The following is a 17,405-nucleotide window of genomic DNA, read 5'->3' as shown; positions in this document are numbered from 1 at the left end:
TTGAACCTGGGTCCTCTGGTCGCTCCAGCCCCCAAATAAGGTGTTTTAAGAAAGAAGTCCTAGGTTAAAGTTCCACGTGAACTTAGGGAGTTCAGCCCCGGGACTGTCTATGGACTTCATCATCAGCAGAGGACCATGGCACAGTAGGAAGATCATCTCCTTGGACTACTGTAAACTACCGTGTTTACTTCAGTGTGTTATTTTTTTGTTTATTTTTTTTTTGAGACAGGGTTTGTCTGTGTAGTTTTGGTGCCTGTTCTGGATCTCGCACTGTAGACCAGGCTGGCCTCGAACTCACAGAGATCCACCTGGCTCTGCCTCCCGAGTATTGGGATTAAAGGCGTGCGCCACCACTGCCCGGCCAGTGTGCTACTTTTATAAGTCTAAATTTTAATCAAGCTCCTACAGTCAATTTCTAGCCACATTAACAACCTTTACTGCACCTGTAAGTCCTAGAGCTCATCCATTTCAGGAACTCAGCAACATCAAATTGTACCTTTGGAAAACTGACAATAAACTGCCTAAGCATTTCTCTAAAAATCTATAATTATGTATTGATTCCATTATTCAAGAAAGATAATCTTAAATTTTTTACTCTGAAATCTGCTGAGGCATCGTCTATTCAAATGGAGTCAATTGTTTGACTTCCCTTTGAAACTGAAAGTGTTTTACACAATATAGTACTGAAAAGTTTCCAACATAAAAATGCATTTTTATTATATTATTTCCCTAAAATTAATTGTAATACAGTCTAATAATGACTGTATTTACCTTTATGGCCTTTTCATAAATGATACAATACATACATTTTTCAGTTATTATGACTGAAGTAACTTTTTTTTGCCAAAGGTTGCAGCTAAATCCGTCTTTGATCAACTTTCTCCCACTCTAACAATTTTCTACAGACTTAGGGACATGAAACCAATGATAAGACCTGGTTCCCACCTGGGTCCTCTCTCGGTCTCCTCCAACATGCCTAGGCCATGCATCTAGAGAGACAACCAAGATTCTTGGGCCTGACCACAGAATAACTTTCTCCCATCACAAGGGCAGCCCAGCCGGCTGCTGGAGGACTGGATGTACTGGAGGCTGCCCTCCACAAAAGGGAAATCCACGCGCGCAAGCCTCTACTATCCCTTTCTCAACCCGTGGGTCGGGTTGCACGTGACCGTTTGTCAGGAGTTGAGAAAACAGAGGTATTTACATCATAATTCACAACAGTAGCAAAATTACAGTTATGAATGAAGTGGCAACAAAAATAATTTTAGGGCTGGAGGTCACCACAGCATGAGGAACTGTATTAAAGGGTCACAGCATTAGGAAGGCTGAGAACCACCACCGCTCTCTGGGAAAAGCCTTTTTAATTATCTCTTTACCAGTCATCTCCTCTCTATGTGGACACTATAGTCAGGTTCTCCTCACTCTTTCTCCCTTCACAAGAGATCACAGTGGTCAAAGACACTCTGTTCTGAACATCCTGGGTAAAGGTATTAACTTGTAAAAACTTTAGCAACCAAGAAAACCCAGCAATTTCTCTACAAACGTCTTCAACCAAATTATAAATAGCTAGTAAACCACTTGTACCTTCAAATAAGTAATATTTTATCTTAAATAGAGAACTAAACCTTAAAAAGGCAAACTGCAAGCATTTAGCACCATTTCTAAGTAAGGACTCATAATGTCAAGACCATGTCCTCCTGTGCTGTGGCTCACAGCAGTACTGTTCTGAGTGCCACACACACTAACTCATGTTATGAATGATGATGTAAGGTAGGGGGCTTTTTTTATACCCGTCCCAATGACAAGACCCAAAGTGCCCCTTGCCAAGACTGCAACAAGGAGGGCGGCTGGCACCTTCCTGGCAGCAAGCACTCTTGAGAGCCTCCCACAGACCACTAGAGGGCTCGAGGTGTGCCCATCCCTTCTGCAGCTCCCTTTCAGACCCAGCAGCCCCCCAGCCTACTGCTGAATACTTCCTCCAGACTGTGCTCCCAACAGCCACGGAGAAAGTGCACTGTGCCTCTTCAGGGTGGGTAGAGCCTAACTTAAAGGGAATGAACCCTCAGATGCTCCTGCTCCAGACAGCCACGAAGACCTACACTTCATAGGAACAAGAAGCCCCTGCCTCAAGATAACATAATCAAGGCCACATCTCCAATCCTAACCCTGCAAGAGATCTAAAATCAATAGGTGCTTTGATTAATAGCTGAAGCATACTACTAGGCCAATAAGTGACCTAAGTGGGAAAAAATTAAACATAGAAGCCGCTTTTTACTGTGTGTACTTCCTCTTAAGAGAGCTACTTTAGAAAACAGTACCCTGTATCCCCAAACAGATTTAGCAACAGGTAAGGCTGATGTGACTCACTGGCTTTACAGACACTCTTCCGAGAAGCCTTCTGTGCAGGTTAGTTTTACGTCAAGGTAGAGAAATCCCAGACAAGGGCACCCACCTCCGTATCTGGCAGCAGGCAAGCCTGTAGGGCACTTTCTTAGTGACAGATGTAGGCGGACCCAGTCTAAGGTAGTATCATCGCTGGGTCCTGGTGTTATAAGAAAGGAGGCTGAGCAAGCCAGGAGGAATAAGCCAGTAAGCAGCACTCCTTCAAGGCTTTTGCATCAGCTCCCCACTCCAGGTTCCTGCCCTGACTTCTTTCTGTGATGAACTGTGATGTGGAAGCATAAGCCAAAAAAAAACCCTTTCCTCCCCAAGTTGCTTTTGGTCATGGTGTCCCATCACAACGATAGACACCCCAACTGAGACCTTTCTAAACAGTACATCTCCCTTTGCTCAGAACAGGAATTTAAATTGGGCAAAGAAAACCATACCAGGCAACGATAAGGACTATCTACATAGTATCTGGAAGAACAATTTCAACTATGGCATCTCTGGATTACCTGCGCAGGTATTAAACCACACTTCCGGGTCTGGGCAGGATTTCCTCTAACTAGACAGAGCTTGTTCCACAGTAATCAGCTCAACTCTGCATAGTTTTCTGTCCCCTTAAGTCTCCCCAGGATCTACGCTTAATACATTTTCAGCAGTCTTCACCACAATGGAAACAATGTCCAAAAGTTGAGCACCTTTTTTTAAAAAAAAAAAAAAATGTACAAAAGAATCAACTCTTTAAAAACTTCAGTATCTCAACGAAACCTGCAATTTTAGCATTTAAGTATGCGGGTGAGCTTTGAAGATCCCGAATTAAAGAAATCTGCTCTCTGAACCTAAGTCACCGCAGCCTGCCAAGGCCACACCTTCTAACCACCCCGAAATTCCCAAATCCAATGTGTGAGTGGCGGTGAGGGGGGGGGGGGACCTAAGACGGCTCGGGGCTCAAGTAAAAGACCGGTCACTAATCTGCACACACTCGGGCGAGGGAACCCCAAGAGGGCGGGCCGGCAACACGGCCCCGCCAGGGCGCAGCAGCCCCGGAGCGCTGCGGAAACACCTCCCGGCGCCGGCCGCCTCCTTCCTCGGGGCGAGGGTGCGGAAGACACTCAGGAAAAACACACCCATGTCCCCTCTCCGGCCTCCGCCCCACGGCTTCTGCTTCCCCAACAGCCGCCCCGCGGCCCGAGCCTGCGGGCGGCGGCCGGAGTCGGGCCACGCGGGCGTCCCCGGGTCCCGAGTCCGCTCGCCCGCTCGCCCGCCGCCCTCCGGGGCTGCCGGCCCGGCTCGGGCCGCCCGTCCGCCCGCCCGCCAGCCACTCACGTCCGTCCGCGTCCTCCGGCAGGTCCTCCTGGAGCAGCGAGAGGTCTGCGCCGGGGGAGAGAAGAAAGGCCGGGTCAGCGTCCTGGGCCGGCGCCGCGCCCCAGCCGCCCGCCGCCCGCCCGGCGGCGTCTCCCCGCGCCGGCCTGTCCCGGGAGCCTCCGAGCGCGGGGAGCCGCCGCCGCCGTCGCCGCCGCCGCCCGGGGAACTGGGGCCACGTACCCGCCATCTTGTGCTCGCCCCCGCCTCCTCGTCTCCCGGGATCCCGCTCGGCGAGCCGCGCGAGCCGGGAGCCGGTGGGGGCGCGCGCGGGCCGGCGGGGGCGCGCGCGGGGCGGGCCGAGGCCCGGGCCTGCGGCGGCAGCAGCGGCGGCGGCGGCGGCGGCGGCTGTTCCCGTCCGCCCGCCCCGCGCGCCGCCCGTCGCCCGGCCGCCCACCCGCCTCCCGCGCCCGCCCGGCCGGCCCGGCCCGGCCCCGAGGCGCGCTCCCACCCGCGGCTAGAGGCGCCCTGGCGCCGTGCGTGCGGAGCGCGGCGCGAGCTGCCCGCCCGGGGACCTGCGGCGTGTGCCCGAGCCCCGGCGGGCGGGGTCCCCGCGGCCCGCAGCTCTGTTGGGTCACCGGCCTCGCCCACCGCCAGCCGGCCGCCGCCCGCTCCGCCGCGCGCCGCCTAGCCGCCCGCGCCCCTCCCAGACCTGCTCGTGCGTCGCCGGCGGTCCGCGGCCGAGGCTCCCGCCTCCGGGTGGAGGAAGCGCCGCCTCCGCCCGTCCGCCCGCCCGCCCGCCCGCGCGGCCAGGCCTCGCGAGTGACTGAACAAAGCCCAGGCCCCGGCCGGACGACAGTTGAGTGACAAAAGTCCCGCCGGCTCGCCCGGCCGCGGGCCTTTCCCGTGGCGGCTCGTTAAAGCCGCGGCACCCGCTTCGGAGCCCGCGCGCCGCTCGCCCGCTCGCCCGCGCTGACCCTGAGCGGCCGCGGGCGCGCGGGCCAGGCCGAGGCCAGCCACTCGGAGGTTCTTAGCCTTGTGACCGCGGGGAGGATCGGCGAGGATACCTGCCCCCTCCGCCTCCCCGGGGAATGGCAGACTATCAGCGATCGAGCCCAGTGCTTGCTACCTTTGGGAATCGGGTGGCGGGGTGCCTGGGATTGGCGTTTTTTTTATTTTATTTTTTATATTTTTTGGTAATTGAGCGGCGCTTTTCTCGAGTGAAGTCTGTACCACGGATCTTACTCTTCCCTTTGTTTGAAGAGAGTTAAGTGGTTCTCTAGGGGTCCCACGTACAAAGTAGGGCAAAATCCAGGTTTTCCGACTCCAGCTCATTGTCCCATTTTTGAGAGTCTCAAGACTAGATCTAGTACCAGCAAGGTCTCCAAATGGTATTCCCCTAAAGCGGGACAACAACAACACCCATTTTCGTACCTGATGCCAGTTTGCGAATCTGATATGAAAAGGGAGAGAATTTTCAAGTGTTCAGCATGTTCCTTTCTGTGCTGCCGTCCTAACTAAAGACAACATATTGGCATTTTAAAACATCGGAGGATCAGACCGCGTAATCAGATCCTCGGGAATGCATAAATCTGCTTAGGGAGAAAGTTATGCGTAGTTACGCCAACATCTCCCTTTTGGATATCACTTAACAGATAAAACACATTGTATAGCATGAATTGAAACTCCAAGAGACTAAAAAATAGACTCTGTAGCTCCAAAATGTGTCGAATTTCTCAAATATGGAGTAATTAAAGACCAAAATTCCACATGCATTTCTTTCCTAGCAGAATTTACTTTGGTGAATTCAAATGACAGGAATTACAGATTAGAATGAGAAACCTTAGGTTTCTTAGGTGCTTTTCAGGTTCTCTCTCTCTCTCTCTCTCTCTCTCTCTCTCTCTCTCTCTCTCTCTCTCTCTCTCTCTCTCCCTCCCTCCTCTCCCCCCTCCCCCTCCCTCTTCCTCTTTCTTTTCCTCTCCTTCCCCTCCCCTCCCTCCCTCCCTCTTCCTCTTTCCTCTCTCTCCATACAGGGCCTCTGAAGTCAAGTCGGCTAGGCTTCCTAGGGACTGAGACCACAAAGAGTTTTGGGGGTTGAATTTAGATCCTGGTGCTGGCAAAGCAAACGCTTCACCAACTGAACTATCCCCTCAGCCCTTGTTTTCTCTCTTTGAGAAGGGTAGGGGACAGGGGTTTATTTGAGACAGGGACTCAATACTTGCTGTGGCTGACCTAGAACTTACTAAGTAGATCATGCTGACCTTCAGATTTGCATGATCTGTCTTCAAATGCTTGGAAGGTGTGTACCACCATGCCTGGCCCTTATTTTAAAAAGTCTTATTACTGTATCACCATTATACAAAATGGTAGGTCTCATTATGGTGTTTCATTCATATTTATTATACATTTTGGTCATAAACACTCATTACTGTTTTTAATGATTTTTTTTTATCAGAAAATGAGAATAAATACATGATAAAAATGCTTTTTAAAACAATGTCTTAGGCCGGGCGGTGGTGGCGCACGCCTTTAATCCCAGCACTCGGGAGGCAGAGCCAGGTGGATCTTTGTGAGTTCGAGGCCAGCCTGGGCTACCAAGTGAGTTCCAGGAAAGGCGAAAAGCTACACAGAGAAACCCTGTCTCGAAAAAACAAAAAAAAAAAAAACCAATGTCTTAGGATTTGTTTCTGGCCCGGCGGTAGTGGCACACGCCTTTAATCCTAGCACTCAGGAGGCAGAGGCAAGTGGATCTCTGTGAGTTCGACGCCAGCCTGGTCTACAGAATGAGTTCCAGGACATTCAAAACTGTTACACAGAGAAACCCTGTCTCCAAAAAAACCAAAAATAAATAAGTAAAAAGATTTGTTTCTGTTTGAGTCTGTGTCTGAAATCAGGTTGCCATGCTGTCCTTCATCAAAGCCATTCCCAAGGAATGGAACTGTCTTGTGTGAAGGCAAATGTTTGAAATTGTTCTCATCCTTCAGACATTTTGCTTAATCCATTCAAGGCTGCCCTTAGAACCCTGTTAAATCTCCAAGTCAAGGGGGCATTTCCCAGTGTGAAATCTTAGCTTTTTCTTGTGTTTCCATAGTGTGGTTTTGTTTCCCAAAGACCCAGGATCTCTCTACCTCAACTGAAGATGTGTTTTCTCATCCCAAAAAGAAAGAAGGGAGTGTTGCTAGAAGTCCTGTCCAGGGAGAGCCTTAAGCAATTCTCCCCCTCCTCTTCAGGTCCAAGGTCAAATGGAGGCAGTATTCTGCCAAAGTTCACTTTGAGGAATCCATGAGTTTATTGGGCTTCTTTACAGAACATAGGTGGTGCCTTACTTACAGGGTGTGGCTGCTCCTCCTTGACAGGTCACACTTGGGAAGCCTTTACCCTGAGGGAGGAGGGCTTCTCCATAGGTGCATCTATGGGCCCCTCCTGCCCTAGCTGTCCCTGACCTAAAAATTCTAGGCCCTTCCCAAGACCATGAGCAATTAAGGCCAGCTGCAAGCTCAGGTGAGGCCCGGTGGGCTTCCTTTACCCCTTAACGTGCATGCGAGTGTAAACAGTCAACCAGCCCAGCTGGGATGATGTTGGCAAGGGTACACAGCTCAACTCCGGAAACTGCTTGCTTTGAGGAAAAGGAAAGAACCAAGAGTGTCAGAAATGGGTAAAGAAAATTAACATTGTTGCTTAATCCACTCAATGCTGTTTACACACCCTGGTTTCTCTAATGGAATTAAATGTTTACAAAGAATGTGTGAGATGCCACAGCTCCGTGGGAATAACTACAGACTTCTTCAGTAGAGTCAATAAGAAACAGTTGAGAGGGGTGTTCATTGGGAGTATAATAGTTCAGTCGTGGAATGCTTGCCTATCAGTGCCGGGGCCCTGGGTTCCACCCTAGATACTGCAGCTAAAAAAGACAGGCCGGAGGCGGCAGCAGAAAAGACGAAGGTCCTGGAACTGAGCCCTGTCCAGAATGAGTCCTGTTAACTTTCAGGCTGTTCTTTCTCTGATTACAGGAGCTGGGTTATCAGAGAATAAGACCTGCCCTAAATGTGGGTGGGCACCATTCCTTGGTCCTGAGCTAAACATTGGCGGTTCCATTTCTCTGCTTCCTGATATGCCCACATGTGAGCAAAATCCCATTATCACAGCTTTGCTAAAGTGTTTTTTATGCGCTGTATTTGTGCACAGATGAACTTTAATATTTTTAGGTTTATTGTGTGTGTGTGCGCGCGCGCGCGCGCGCGCGCACGCATGCGTACATACATGTGTGCGATGGTGTGCACATGGAAGTCAGAGGACAACTTCCAGGAGGAGTCTCTTCTGTCTTTCTACCAGGGGGTTCTAGCAATTGAATAAAGTTACCAAATTTGGCAGTAAGTGCCCTTACCTGCTTCGATGGTCCCAGTGGACAGGCTTTGTCTACTTTTGTCTTTGGTATGATCCAAACAAGATTTTTTTGTTTTTTTTGGTTTTTTTTTTTTTTTTTTTTTTTTGGTTTTTCGAGACAGGGTTTCTCTGTGGAGCTTTGCGCCTTTCCTGGGACTCACTTGGTAGTCCAGGCTGGCCTCGAACTCACAGAGATCCACCTGGCTCTGCCTCCCGAGTGCTGGGATTAAAGGCGTGCGCCACCACCGCCCGGCTTGTTTTGTTTTGTTTTGTTTTTTGTTTTTTTTGTTTTTTGTTTTTGGTTTTTTGAGACAGGGTTTCTCTGTGTAGCTTTGCGCCTTTCCTGGAACTCGCTTTGGAGACCAGGCTGGCCTTGAACTCACAGAGATCCGCCTGGCTCTGCCTCCCGAGTGCTGGGATTAAAGGCATGCGCCACCACCACCCGGCCTCAAGAATTTCTTGAACCAAGAAATGTGATCAGTTTTTGCAGCCTCTTGTCAACTTTTAAAGAATGAAAGGAATTTTTTTTTCCAGTAGATGTAAAGACTTGGTTACTCTTTTCTGTTGGAAGAAATTCCCATACAGAATCTTCTGAGATGAATTATCTTTCTTTACTTAGGAGGCTCAATCATCCTACTATGTGACTAACTCCTGATTCTGAGATGTAGCAGACTTTCTTTGGGACCACCAACCAGCTCCCAAACTGTGACAGAGAGACTTATTATTAGTTATGAATGCTCAACCTTAGTTTAAGCTTGTCCCACGAGCTCTTTTAACTTATTTTAACCTTTTTGTCTTCATCTACATTTTGCCTCAGGGCTTTTTATGTTTCTTTCATTCTGTAAGCCCTACTCTGTGTCTGGCTGACCCCAGGAATCTCCCTCTTGTTCTCCTCATTTTCTCTTCTTGAGCCTAGATTCCTCCTCCCATTTATTCTCTCTGTCCGCCAGCCCCGTCTATCCCTCTACTGTCTATCTATTGGCTGGTCAGCTTTTTATTAGACCAACCAGATGCCTTAGGCAGACAAAGCAACAAATCTTTACATCTCCTAGACCATTGAGAGCCATAGAACCTTAGTGTTGTTTGAATATCCATCATAAAGAAGATGAAAGTCCTGCTTGAAAAATGTCCCAGGCAAGCTATAGACTCAGGAGGAGTCACTTAAAAGTGTTTGAAATCATTTTAAAACCTCTGAAATCAGAGGTTTCTTAACTTCTCATATGGACAGATAAGTACATGTGTGTCTGTTTAGCCCCAGACTCATTTAAAAAGGACTCAGCGTTAGGACTTCATTCATACTGAGTTATGAGCAGGAGGCTTTTTGATAGAGATTGAATTTGAGTAGCTCCTTAAATGATAAGGTCCTATGTGGTGGGCTGAGAAAAGGCAAGTGTGAGGAGGGTGTCCTGCTATTGGTTGTTTTGCTCTTTTGGGGACCCACCACCCAGCTCCCAAATAAATCACACTTGGAGGCTTATTCCTAATTATACATAACTGGCCTTAGTGTGGCTTGTTTCTAGCCAGCTTTCCTTAACTTAAATTAGCCCGTCTATCTTTTGCCTCTAGGCTTTTCCTTTTCTATTCCTGTATACCTTTCTTTGTTTCTTACTCCGTGACTTGCTGTATAGCTGGATCCTCCACCTTCTCTGGCTACTTCCTCTTCTAGATCTCTTCTCTCCCAGATTTCTCCTTCTATATAGTCTCTCTGCCTAGTGGTCCTGTCGATTTCTCTCTCCTGCTTCATCATTGGCCGTTCAGCTCTTTGTTAGACCAATCAGGTGTTTTAGACAGGCACAGTAACACAGCTTCACACAGTTAAACAAATGCAACATAAACAAAAGTAACACATCTTAAAATAATATTCCCAAACAACGTCAGAAGGCCAGCTAGGGAGTTTCGATTTCATCCTGTAGGTGGTACTGTTATCAGTCAGCTCACGGCTCTTCTGCTCAGTTTGAATGAGAAATTATCAAGAAGCAAGCAGTGCCAACCAAGCCAAGAGTTCCTGGAGTGAAGATGGGCTGTAGTCTGGTCTGTGCTCCTATACACTGGTGCAGAGTACGGAACAAGGTTCTTTTCACAGCCTGCCTGGTCTCCGCTCTCAGCATTGAGTTCCATGCTGGGCTATCTGCTCATGTGCCCTTAGGTTCTCTGTGCATGGTGCACAGAAAGATGGCACATCCATGGTTCATTGCTGCCACCTGAGGACTGTCCTATGGCAGCCATCGGGCATTCTGCACACGGAGAGACTGAGGAAGAGGCCACAAGCTTGGCAGGAAGCCACTACCACCTGGACCTGGTTATCTGTGACTTATTTCCTGTGAAAACAGCTCCCATCTGGGAGGAAGGCCTTGGGGAGGGGTTCCCAGAGACCTTGAGACAGCACAAAAGTGGCAGCCATTTTTAGCACCCATTTTAAGCACATTTTACAAAGTACTTAAGAGAAAAGCTTGTACGTCCCGTCTGGCTGTTGGGTACCTTGTCGGTTATATACCACTGCTTTTTAAAAAGACGGACAGGGTTTCTCTCTGTAGCCCAGGCCTGTCTGTCCTGGAACTATCTCTGTAGTTCTGTAGACCAGGCTGGCCTAGAACTTAGAGATCCTCCCGCCTCTGCCTCCTGAGTGCTGGGATTAACGATGTATGCCACCACCGCCTGGCTAGACTTTCACCTTTTCAAACCGTGAACTAAACAAACTTCCTTTTTAAGGTTTGGGAGCCTCGGTGACAAGACACTGACTAATATAATGAACTTGTCACGAAGTAAGCAGAAAATAATAAAGAACATTTGCCCTTAAAAACCTGGAAGCTGCTTAGGATCCATCATTCCAGAACATCCTGTTTCACAGCAGCTGTCCATCTTCCTTCGGGCTACAGCTTTATGCGTGTCCACCGAGTGATCACGGAGATCTGGTTTTTTATGAGGTCATGTCAAAGTCTCCAGGTGGAGATGTGGATGAGGAAGAGAATAAACCCATGAACATTTCTGGTTGACAGACTAGTGTTGCCATAAGGCAGAGAGCGAGACTTCACTATAATGAAGCCAGGTGTGGTGGTACATGTCCATCATTCTAGCACCTGGGAGGCTGAGGCAAGAAGAGTTCAAGAGCAGCCTCAGTTACACAGCGAGTCTGAGGCCACCCTGGGCTGCTCAAGATCCTGTCTTCAAAACAACAACCACAACAAAAACCTGAGCCCCAAACCATACCCACCCCTCAAGAAACTCGACTACAGTGAGTTAGGAATGAGATAGTTTTGGGTGGGTCCTGGAGTTGAGAGGACAATGGGGTTGGAGGGATTCTCAGTGAGGAAAAGCCTGCGCAGGGGACCTTGTAGGGAAACCTAGAAAGCACCCATGCATCTCAGACACCAAAAGGAGTGGAGAAGAGCAGAAATGAGAGATGTGCTAAAAAGATGAAGGCAGCAGGAGGGTGTCCTGTCTGCACCTGTCCTCCTGGACACAGCCCTCTCAGCACGTACTGCAGTTTCCTGAGCCACGCTCACTCCACAGGAAGTAATAAACGGAGAACACACCTTGGCTTTAGAAGGTGTACACACTTCAGTACGGAAGGTCAAATCCTACTCGTTACAGAACACGTAGGTGCCAGCGAAAGCAGGATAGAGCCCTGGCCAAAGTGTCTGAAGTTGCGCCTAACAGATGCTCTCAGCTGAGCAAACCTGAGCATCAGGGAGGTATTGTGCTCCAGCTGGACACCGTAGCCTACCTTCAACCTGCCCACACAGAACTGGCTGTCCTTGGATGCTGAATCAAGGAGAGATATTGACACAAAAGAGACATTGAATAGGACCCGTGACGTGACCTGTCCACGTGGGCTACCTTTTGATCAATTCAGTCCAGACAAGTAGGCCTCTACTAGCCTGCACCTCCTCGAAGCAAAGTTCCTGCTACTCTGGGGAACTTGATTCATTGCAAGTTTGCTTGGGGCCTGTTTGGACTCCAGGGTTCTAGAACTGTTCTGTTTGTGGGTCTTGCTTTGGAATCCTCACCACGAGGGGCCACTTCAGGGCCAAAGTAGCTTCCATCTGGTTTCAGTAGAAGCAAAGCCAGATGATAACTAAGGTCTCCTGGAAAAATGGAAAGAGCCATTGGTCAGATGTGAAAAGTTATAGAAGAGGCCAGAGGATTGGGGATGCTGAATGACTTGTTAAAACTGGCTTTGGGGGCCTAGAGAGATGGCTCAGCAGTTAAGAGTACTGGCTGATTTTCCAGAGATACTGAGTTCAAATCCCAGTCCCACATTCCGGCTCCCACATGGCAGCTCACAACCATCTATAACTGTAGTCCATGGGATACAATGCCCTCTTCTGGTGTGCAGCTGTACATGCAGACAAAACATCCACATATATAAAATATATAAATACATCTTAAAACTGGCTTTTGGGCTGGGTGGTGGTATGCAACTTTAATCCCAGCACTGGGGAGGCAGAGGCAGGTGGATCTATGTGAGTTCCAGGCCAGCCTGGTCTACAGAGCGAGTTCCAGGACAGCCAGGGCTACAGAGAGAAATCCTGCCTTGAAAAACAAAACCATCATCAACAACAAAACTGTGGCTTTTGTTTTGTTTATTTGAAATAAAGTCTCATGTAACCCAGGCTGGCCTGGAAGTTTCTAGGTAGCTCAGGATAATCTTGAACTTCTGATCTCCTGCCTAGAATTAAGGGCATATGCCACTGAAGGGTTAATGACCTACCATAAGGAACTTCAAAGGAGCTGAGAAACTCCAGACTCAGCATACTGATAAGAACACCTGCCCAACAAGAAAGCCAATACAGTAATGAGAACATCTGCTGGCATTACTGGGCCTTGAAACTACAAAGTACACATCTACAGAAAAAAAACTTCCCTCTCCTAACGATCGCTCTTTTGCCTATAAAGCCCAAAGCCTCCTGTGCTTGGGTTCAGCCTCCACTTCCTCTGAGAGACTGCTTCCCTGCATTGTTCTGATTAAAGCATAATTCTGCTTCTGTAGAGGTGTGTATCTTTATTTCCATGTCGCCTGGATCAATTCGGATCTAACACCCACCATGTGCGGGGCGAGCGGGGTATGCGGGGTTGGGGGTGGGGGAGTATGCAGAGGGCGGCAAGGGGTGGGGTGGGGGGTGGGTGGGTGTCATCAAACCCAGGGCTTCAGGCATGCTGGGCAAGCACTCTACCAGTTGAAGCCACATCCCAGTCCAAACCGGGTTGTTGTTTAAAATAAACGTCTACAATTAGAAGTACCAGATTACTCCCCAAAAGCTGACATTTCTATGCGTCAACAAATGAAGCCATCCCAGAGGCTTGAGGTCCACCGAGTCACAACGAGAAGACGACATTCCCCCCCCCCCCCCCGTGTGAAGCCGCAGCCTCAGTTTCCTAGTAGAGGAGTCTGGAGAAGGGTCGCAGCCTCAGTTTCCTAGTAGAGGAGTCTGGAGAAGGGTCGCAACCTCAGTTTCCTAGTAGAGGAGTCTGGAGAAGGGCCGCCAGACCCCATTCTGGCTTCACTTTCGGCTGAGCTCCTGCCCACACAGCTGTAGGATTTTCTACGTGGAGGAAGGAGGAAGGGGGCTTCCTCTCCAGAATGCACCCTTCCTCTCCCAGGCTCTGGCATGCCAGTTTTGGAAGCAGAAACAAATGATGGTTTCTCGGATCATCTTTCGCTACCTACAGAAAAAAAGGCACTGTAGGGCAAAGTGAAGCCCGGGCAGTAGATGAGGCAAGTTAACCCTTTCCTCTACTCATCCCGGTCCTCGTGGCTGTGTCTCGCCCGCCTCAGTGTCACTTAACGCTGGGACTACCCAGCGACTTGGAAGAGCCCTCTTAGAACCACAGCCAACAGCATAAACTATATGAATGGCTCTTTATGACCCGACAGGTCCTGGGTTCAGGTCTCCCAAGGCAGAAGGTGGGCCGACCGGGCTCAGATCTGATTGCGGGAAGGGACGGGTCTGCCCGCAAGTCCGGTGTTGGGTGGCCACCGGAGGCCGACGCCAGCCGGACCCGGGCGGAGCCGAAGCCCGGCGGCTAGGCTAGGCTAGGCTCGACGCGTCGGGAGGAGCCGGCCGGCGGCACGTGACCGACCGCGGAGGCCGCGGCCCAGAAATAGCCGCGGCGACGGTTCCGCCCCGCGGCGGGCGAGAGCGCTGGGAGACGGCTGGACGCAGGCTGGGCGCGGTGCGGCCCGGACGATGCTGCTGAGCCCCGGCCCGGCCCGGCCCAGAGCACATGATGGCGATACGGGAGCTCAAAGTGTGTCTTCTCGGGGTGAGTCCTGGCCCCAGCCTACGGGGATCCCCACTCCTGCGCGCCTTTGTCCCGGCGCTACCCGGCTCCGGCGCGCTCCTTCCCGCGCCCGGCACCGGCCGCCGGGTCCCAGCTGCTCCTGAGCGTCTCCGATCGCTCCGTCTGCACCCGCGCGTCTGGGAACCTTGGGCCTCGCCAGGTTGCGGGGCTGGCAGGGGCGGGGGGGGGGCTGTCGAGGACCCGACGACAGAGGGGTCCTGCAGCTCCTCGGGCCCCTAGGGCTCTCGCTTCCACCACCGAAGGAACATTCCCTCCCTGAGGAATGTTTAAGTTACTCCGGGGAGGCACTGGTTTTCCTCTGCCTCCTGCGGGCGGGGGTGGGTGGGTGACTGGCTGGTGGCAATTGCTTTATTCACTCAGAAAACGAACCAACAAATCAATCCTTTCTACCGAGGGTGGGAGAACCGGGGGCTTGGACTGACTGCAAAGCAAGAGAGAACGAACTGTGTGTGAACTGTGTGTCCAGCAGCACACTTTCCGTGCAGTGGATGAAAAGAAGCTGGACGACCTCCCCACTCCCTCCTCCCCATCACTCTTCCCCTTCCAAAATGAGTCTTTCTTAGTCCCAAGAAACAGAAGCAGTCAGAAACAAAGAGAGAAACAGCATTCAACCCATGCAACCCACGGACCAGGACCGAAGTCTCACCTCCTAGGGCTGTCCCTTGAAAATCGCCCCAGGGGATTCAGTGTTTGGGGTCATTTCCTTGGGGCTACCCACATCAAATTCCGGAAATCTTCCAAAATTAGAGCTGGTGTTAAGCCATGTTTTCTGTAGCCTTTGGCATCAGCACCGAGTGTACCGCCCTTGAAGTTGGCGCATCTGGCCCTGCAAGGAAAGTATTTCCTAAATAAAGAAGCAGGGCAGGGTAGCCTCACATTCATTCTTCTCGAATAAATGCTAACAGGACTGTCAAGATGGATGGGGAAGTGTATACAGGCCATGATTGTAGACGCATTTGTGGCTTTGCCTGGGCTCTGATGGACCCTTTGATGAAAGAAGTCTTGGGGAATTACCTCCACACTGTCCTCACCACTCACAACCAGTTGCTGTGATTTGCGGGGGTCTACCCCAAGCCCTTTCTTCCAGGGTCTAGCGAGGCTTCTCCAGGGCTCCTCACCCACGGAGGCCGTTGGCCGGGTGGGATGCTGTTCTCACTTTTCTCTCTTGAACTTCTGGTGTTACAGCAGCAAACTTCATTTCTTCCAGGCTGGCCAGTATAGTCTAGACCTAAATTCCAAGAATCCATGGGAGAAAGGTCTTTGAAGATTTAAAAGGAATGTCAGGCCCCAAAGGAGGAAGAGGAAGCTTGGGTGCATGGGGTATGTCACAATGAACCTTGGGAAAAGATGAACTAGAAAACATTTTTAGCTCTTGGGGGTGGGTGACACCTTCTTCTTTGCAACCTACCTTGGGGCACACTCATGGTCCCAAGACATCACCCTTAATTTTTAGTTTCAATGATTGTATGTCCTACCAGGACAGTGACCAGGTGTCAAGGGCTCAGAACCAGATGTTAGGGGGCCTGGCCAGTCTTCTGCACCAGGGTGTGGAAGGCGGAATGAGTGGCTGGCTTAATTGTAGAGTGGACATATCATCCCCTTCTCTTCAAAGGCAGAGAACTAGACTGGATGGTCTCTTTAAGATATATGTGTGATAGTATTTCCTGATGGTCTGTGATGCTAGAGTAGACCATACCAAGCCTGGGTGAGCTGAGGACAAATAGAGAATCTCTCTTCTCTCTCTCTCTCTCTCTCTCTCTCTCTCTCTCTCTCTCTCTCTCTCTCTCTCTCTCTCTCTCTCCTTAATCTCCACAAACAGTTTCCTGGAGACAGTGCCTTATTTTGATTGCTGTTTCTTTGTGATGGCCCTACAGGTTAGGGATTTGAACTGGGGGTGGAGGATTCTGTAACAGAGAAAGAAGTAACTTCTGGAAGTTTTGAAACTTCATTCATATCATACCACATCAGTGTCATCCTGTTTTTGAAGGTAGCTACACATTTTAGTCTTATTGAGATCAGAAGATATTTTATTGCAAAGAGCAAAAGAGCTTGTCCATACTGAGTACGAGTCTTGAGGCTCCCTGGCTTGGCTAATTCTTTTCTGGGCCAGGCTGCATTTCTAGCTGCTTATCTAAATAGGCTGGTTCTCTCTCTGAGATGGCCTTTGAAGGAGGTCTATGCCCTGGTGTACTGTCTGGATTTGAGAGATCCTCTGGGCCTGAAGATGGAAGAGGGAGTCATTGATGAACCCTATGGTCCTTTTAGGATTTTAGCAGGAACCTTAGGGCCCCTCTGTTGTTATGGTGAGGGTCGTCTGTTCCGAGTGAAGTAGTGCATGTAGATGGTACTCAGCTTTCTGTTTGCAAAGCTATGTCACACCTCCCCGAAATCTTAGGATGATCAAGACCCTGCCAGCTTTACCCTCAGTTTCGTAGAAGGTGACAGAGTGTATTTACCATAGAGCAAAGCCTTGTCCTTGCTGGAGAGGCTTGGTAGCTAGTCTATGCTTGGTCACTTGTTGGAAGACATGCTCAAGGTACAGGCTGTTCTTAGGATGAGTCCCTGCTGATGACTCTTGGCCCTTGGTTTGGAGGATTTATCTTCTGACAGTAGGGTCATTTTGATGGGTAGAGGTATGAGTGGGCCAGGTGACATGGTCTCTTTACCTGTCCCTATGCCTTCTAGAACTTTGATGCTGCTACTGTTTACTTGGTGTGTGTGACTTTGTTTCCTTTGATGAGTGCTCCAGATTGAATTGGCTTTGGCCTGTGGGACATTCTCTGATAGCTTAGTGTATTGACTGGTTTTATGTCGGCTTGACACAAGCTAGAGTCATCAGAGAGGCAGGAGCCTCTATTGAGAAAATGTCTTTGTAAGATCCAGCTATAAGGCATTTTCTTAGTGATTGATGGGGGAGGACCCAGTCCATTGTGAGTGGTACCAACCCTGGGCTAGTGGTCCTGGGTTCTATAAGAAAGCAGGCTGAGCAAGCCATGTAGAGCAAGCCAGTAAGCAGCACCCCTTCATGGCCT

The 17,405-nt window shown here is 50.1% G+C and overlaps 2 protein-coding genes across 11 annotated transcripts in view; one reads left to right on the top strand and one right to left on the bottom strand.

Moving 5' to 3' along the window:
• The window catches only part of Ppp4r1 (protein phosphatase 4 regulatory subunit 1), a 56,564-nt gene extending 51,852 nt beyond the window's left edge, over positions 1 to 4,712 (bottom strand). For 2 of the 10 annotated variants that reach the window (XM_076549767.1, XM_076549769.1), the window contains exons 1-2: positions 3,513 to 3,591; positions 2,898 to 3,083 (exon numbers count right to left, since the gene is read on the bottom strand). Coding sequence is in view for 3 of the 10 variants with exons in the window: in XM_076549773.1 (XP_076405888.1) it covers positions 3,712 to 3,756; positions 3,931 to 3,937 (52 nt within the window). In the remaining 7 variants the exon portion in view is untranslated. Of the gene's footprint in view, positions 1 to 2,452; positions 3,084 to 3,512; positions 3,613 to 3,711; positions 3,757 to 3,930; positions 4,196 to 4,399; positions 4,492 to 4,664 lie in introns of those variants that run through there. The other 8 variants (XM_076549770.1, XM_076549768.1, XM_076549766.1 and 5 more) reach the window with 8 other exon arrangements.
• Positions 4,713 to 14,125: 9,413 nt separating this feature from the next.
• The window catches only part of Rab31 (RAB31, member RAS oncogene family), a 131,239-nt gene continuing 127,959 nt past the window's right edge, over positions 14,126 to 17,405 (top strand). Inside the window, exon 1 of the mRNA XM_006991847.4 lies at positions 14,126 to 14,334. Coding sequence (XP_006991909.1) covers positions 14,296 to 14,334 — 39 coding nt within the window. The 5' untranslated portion in view covers positions 14,126 to 14,295. The remainder of the gene's footprint in view (positions 14,335 to 17,405) is intronic.

The sequence above is a fragment of the Peromyscus maniculatus genome, chromosome 13 (assembly GCF_049852395.1).
Source record: "Peromyscus maniculatus bairdii isolate BWxNUB_F1_BW_parent chromosome 13, HU_Pman_BW_mat_3.1, whole genome shotgun sequence".
NCBI lineage: Eukaryota > Metazoa > Chordata > Mammalia > Rodentia > Cricetidae > Peromyscus > Peromyscus maniculatus.
This window is presented reverse-complemented; position numbering and strand designations above follow the sequence as displayed.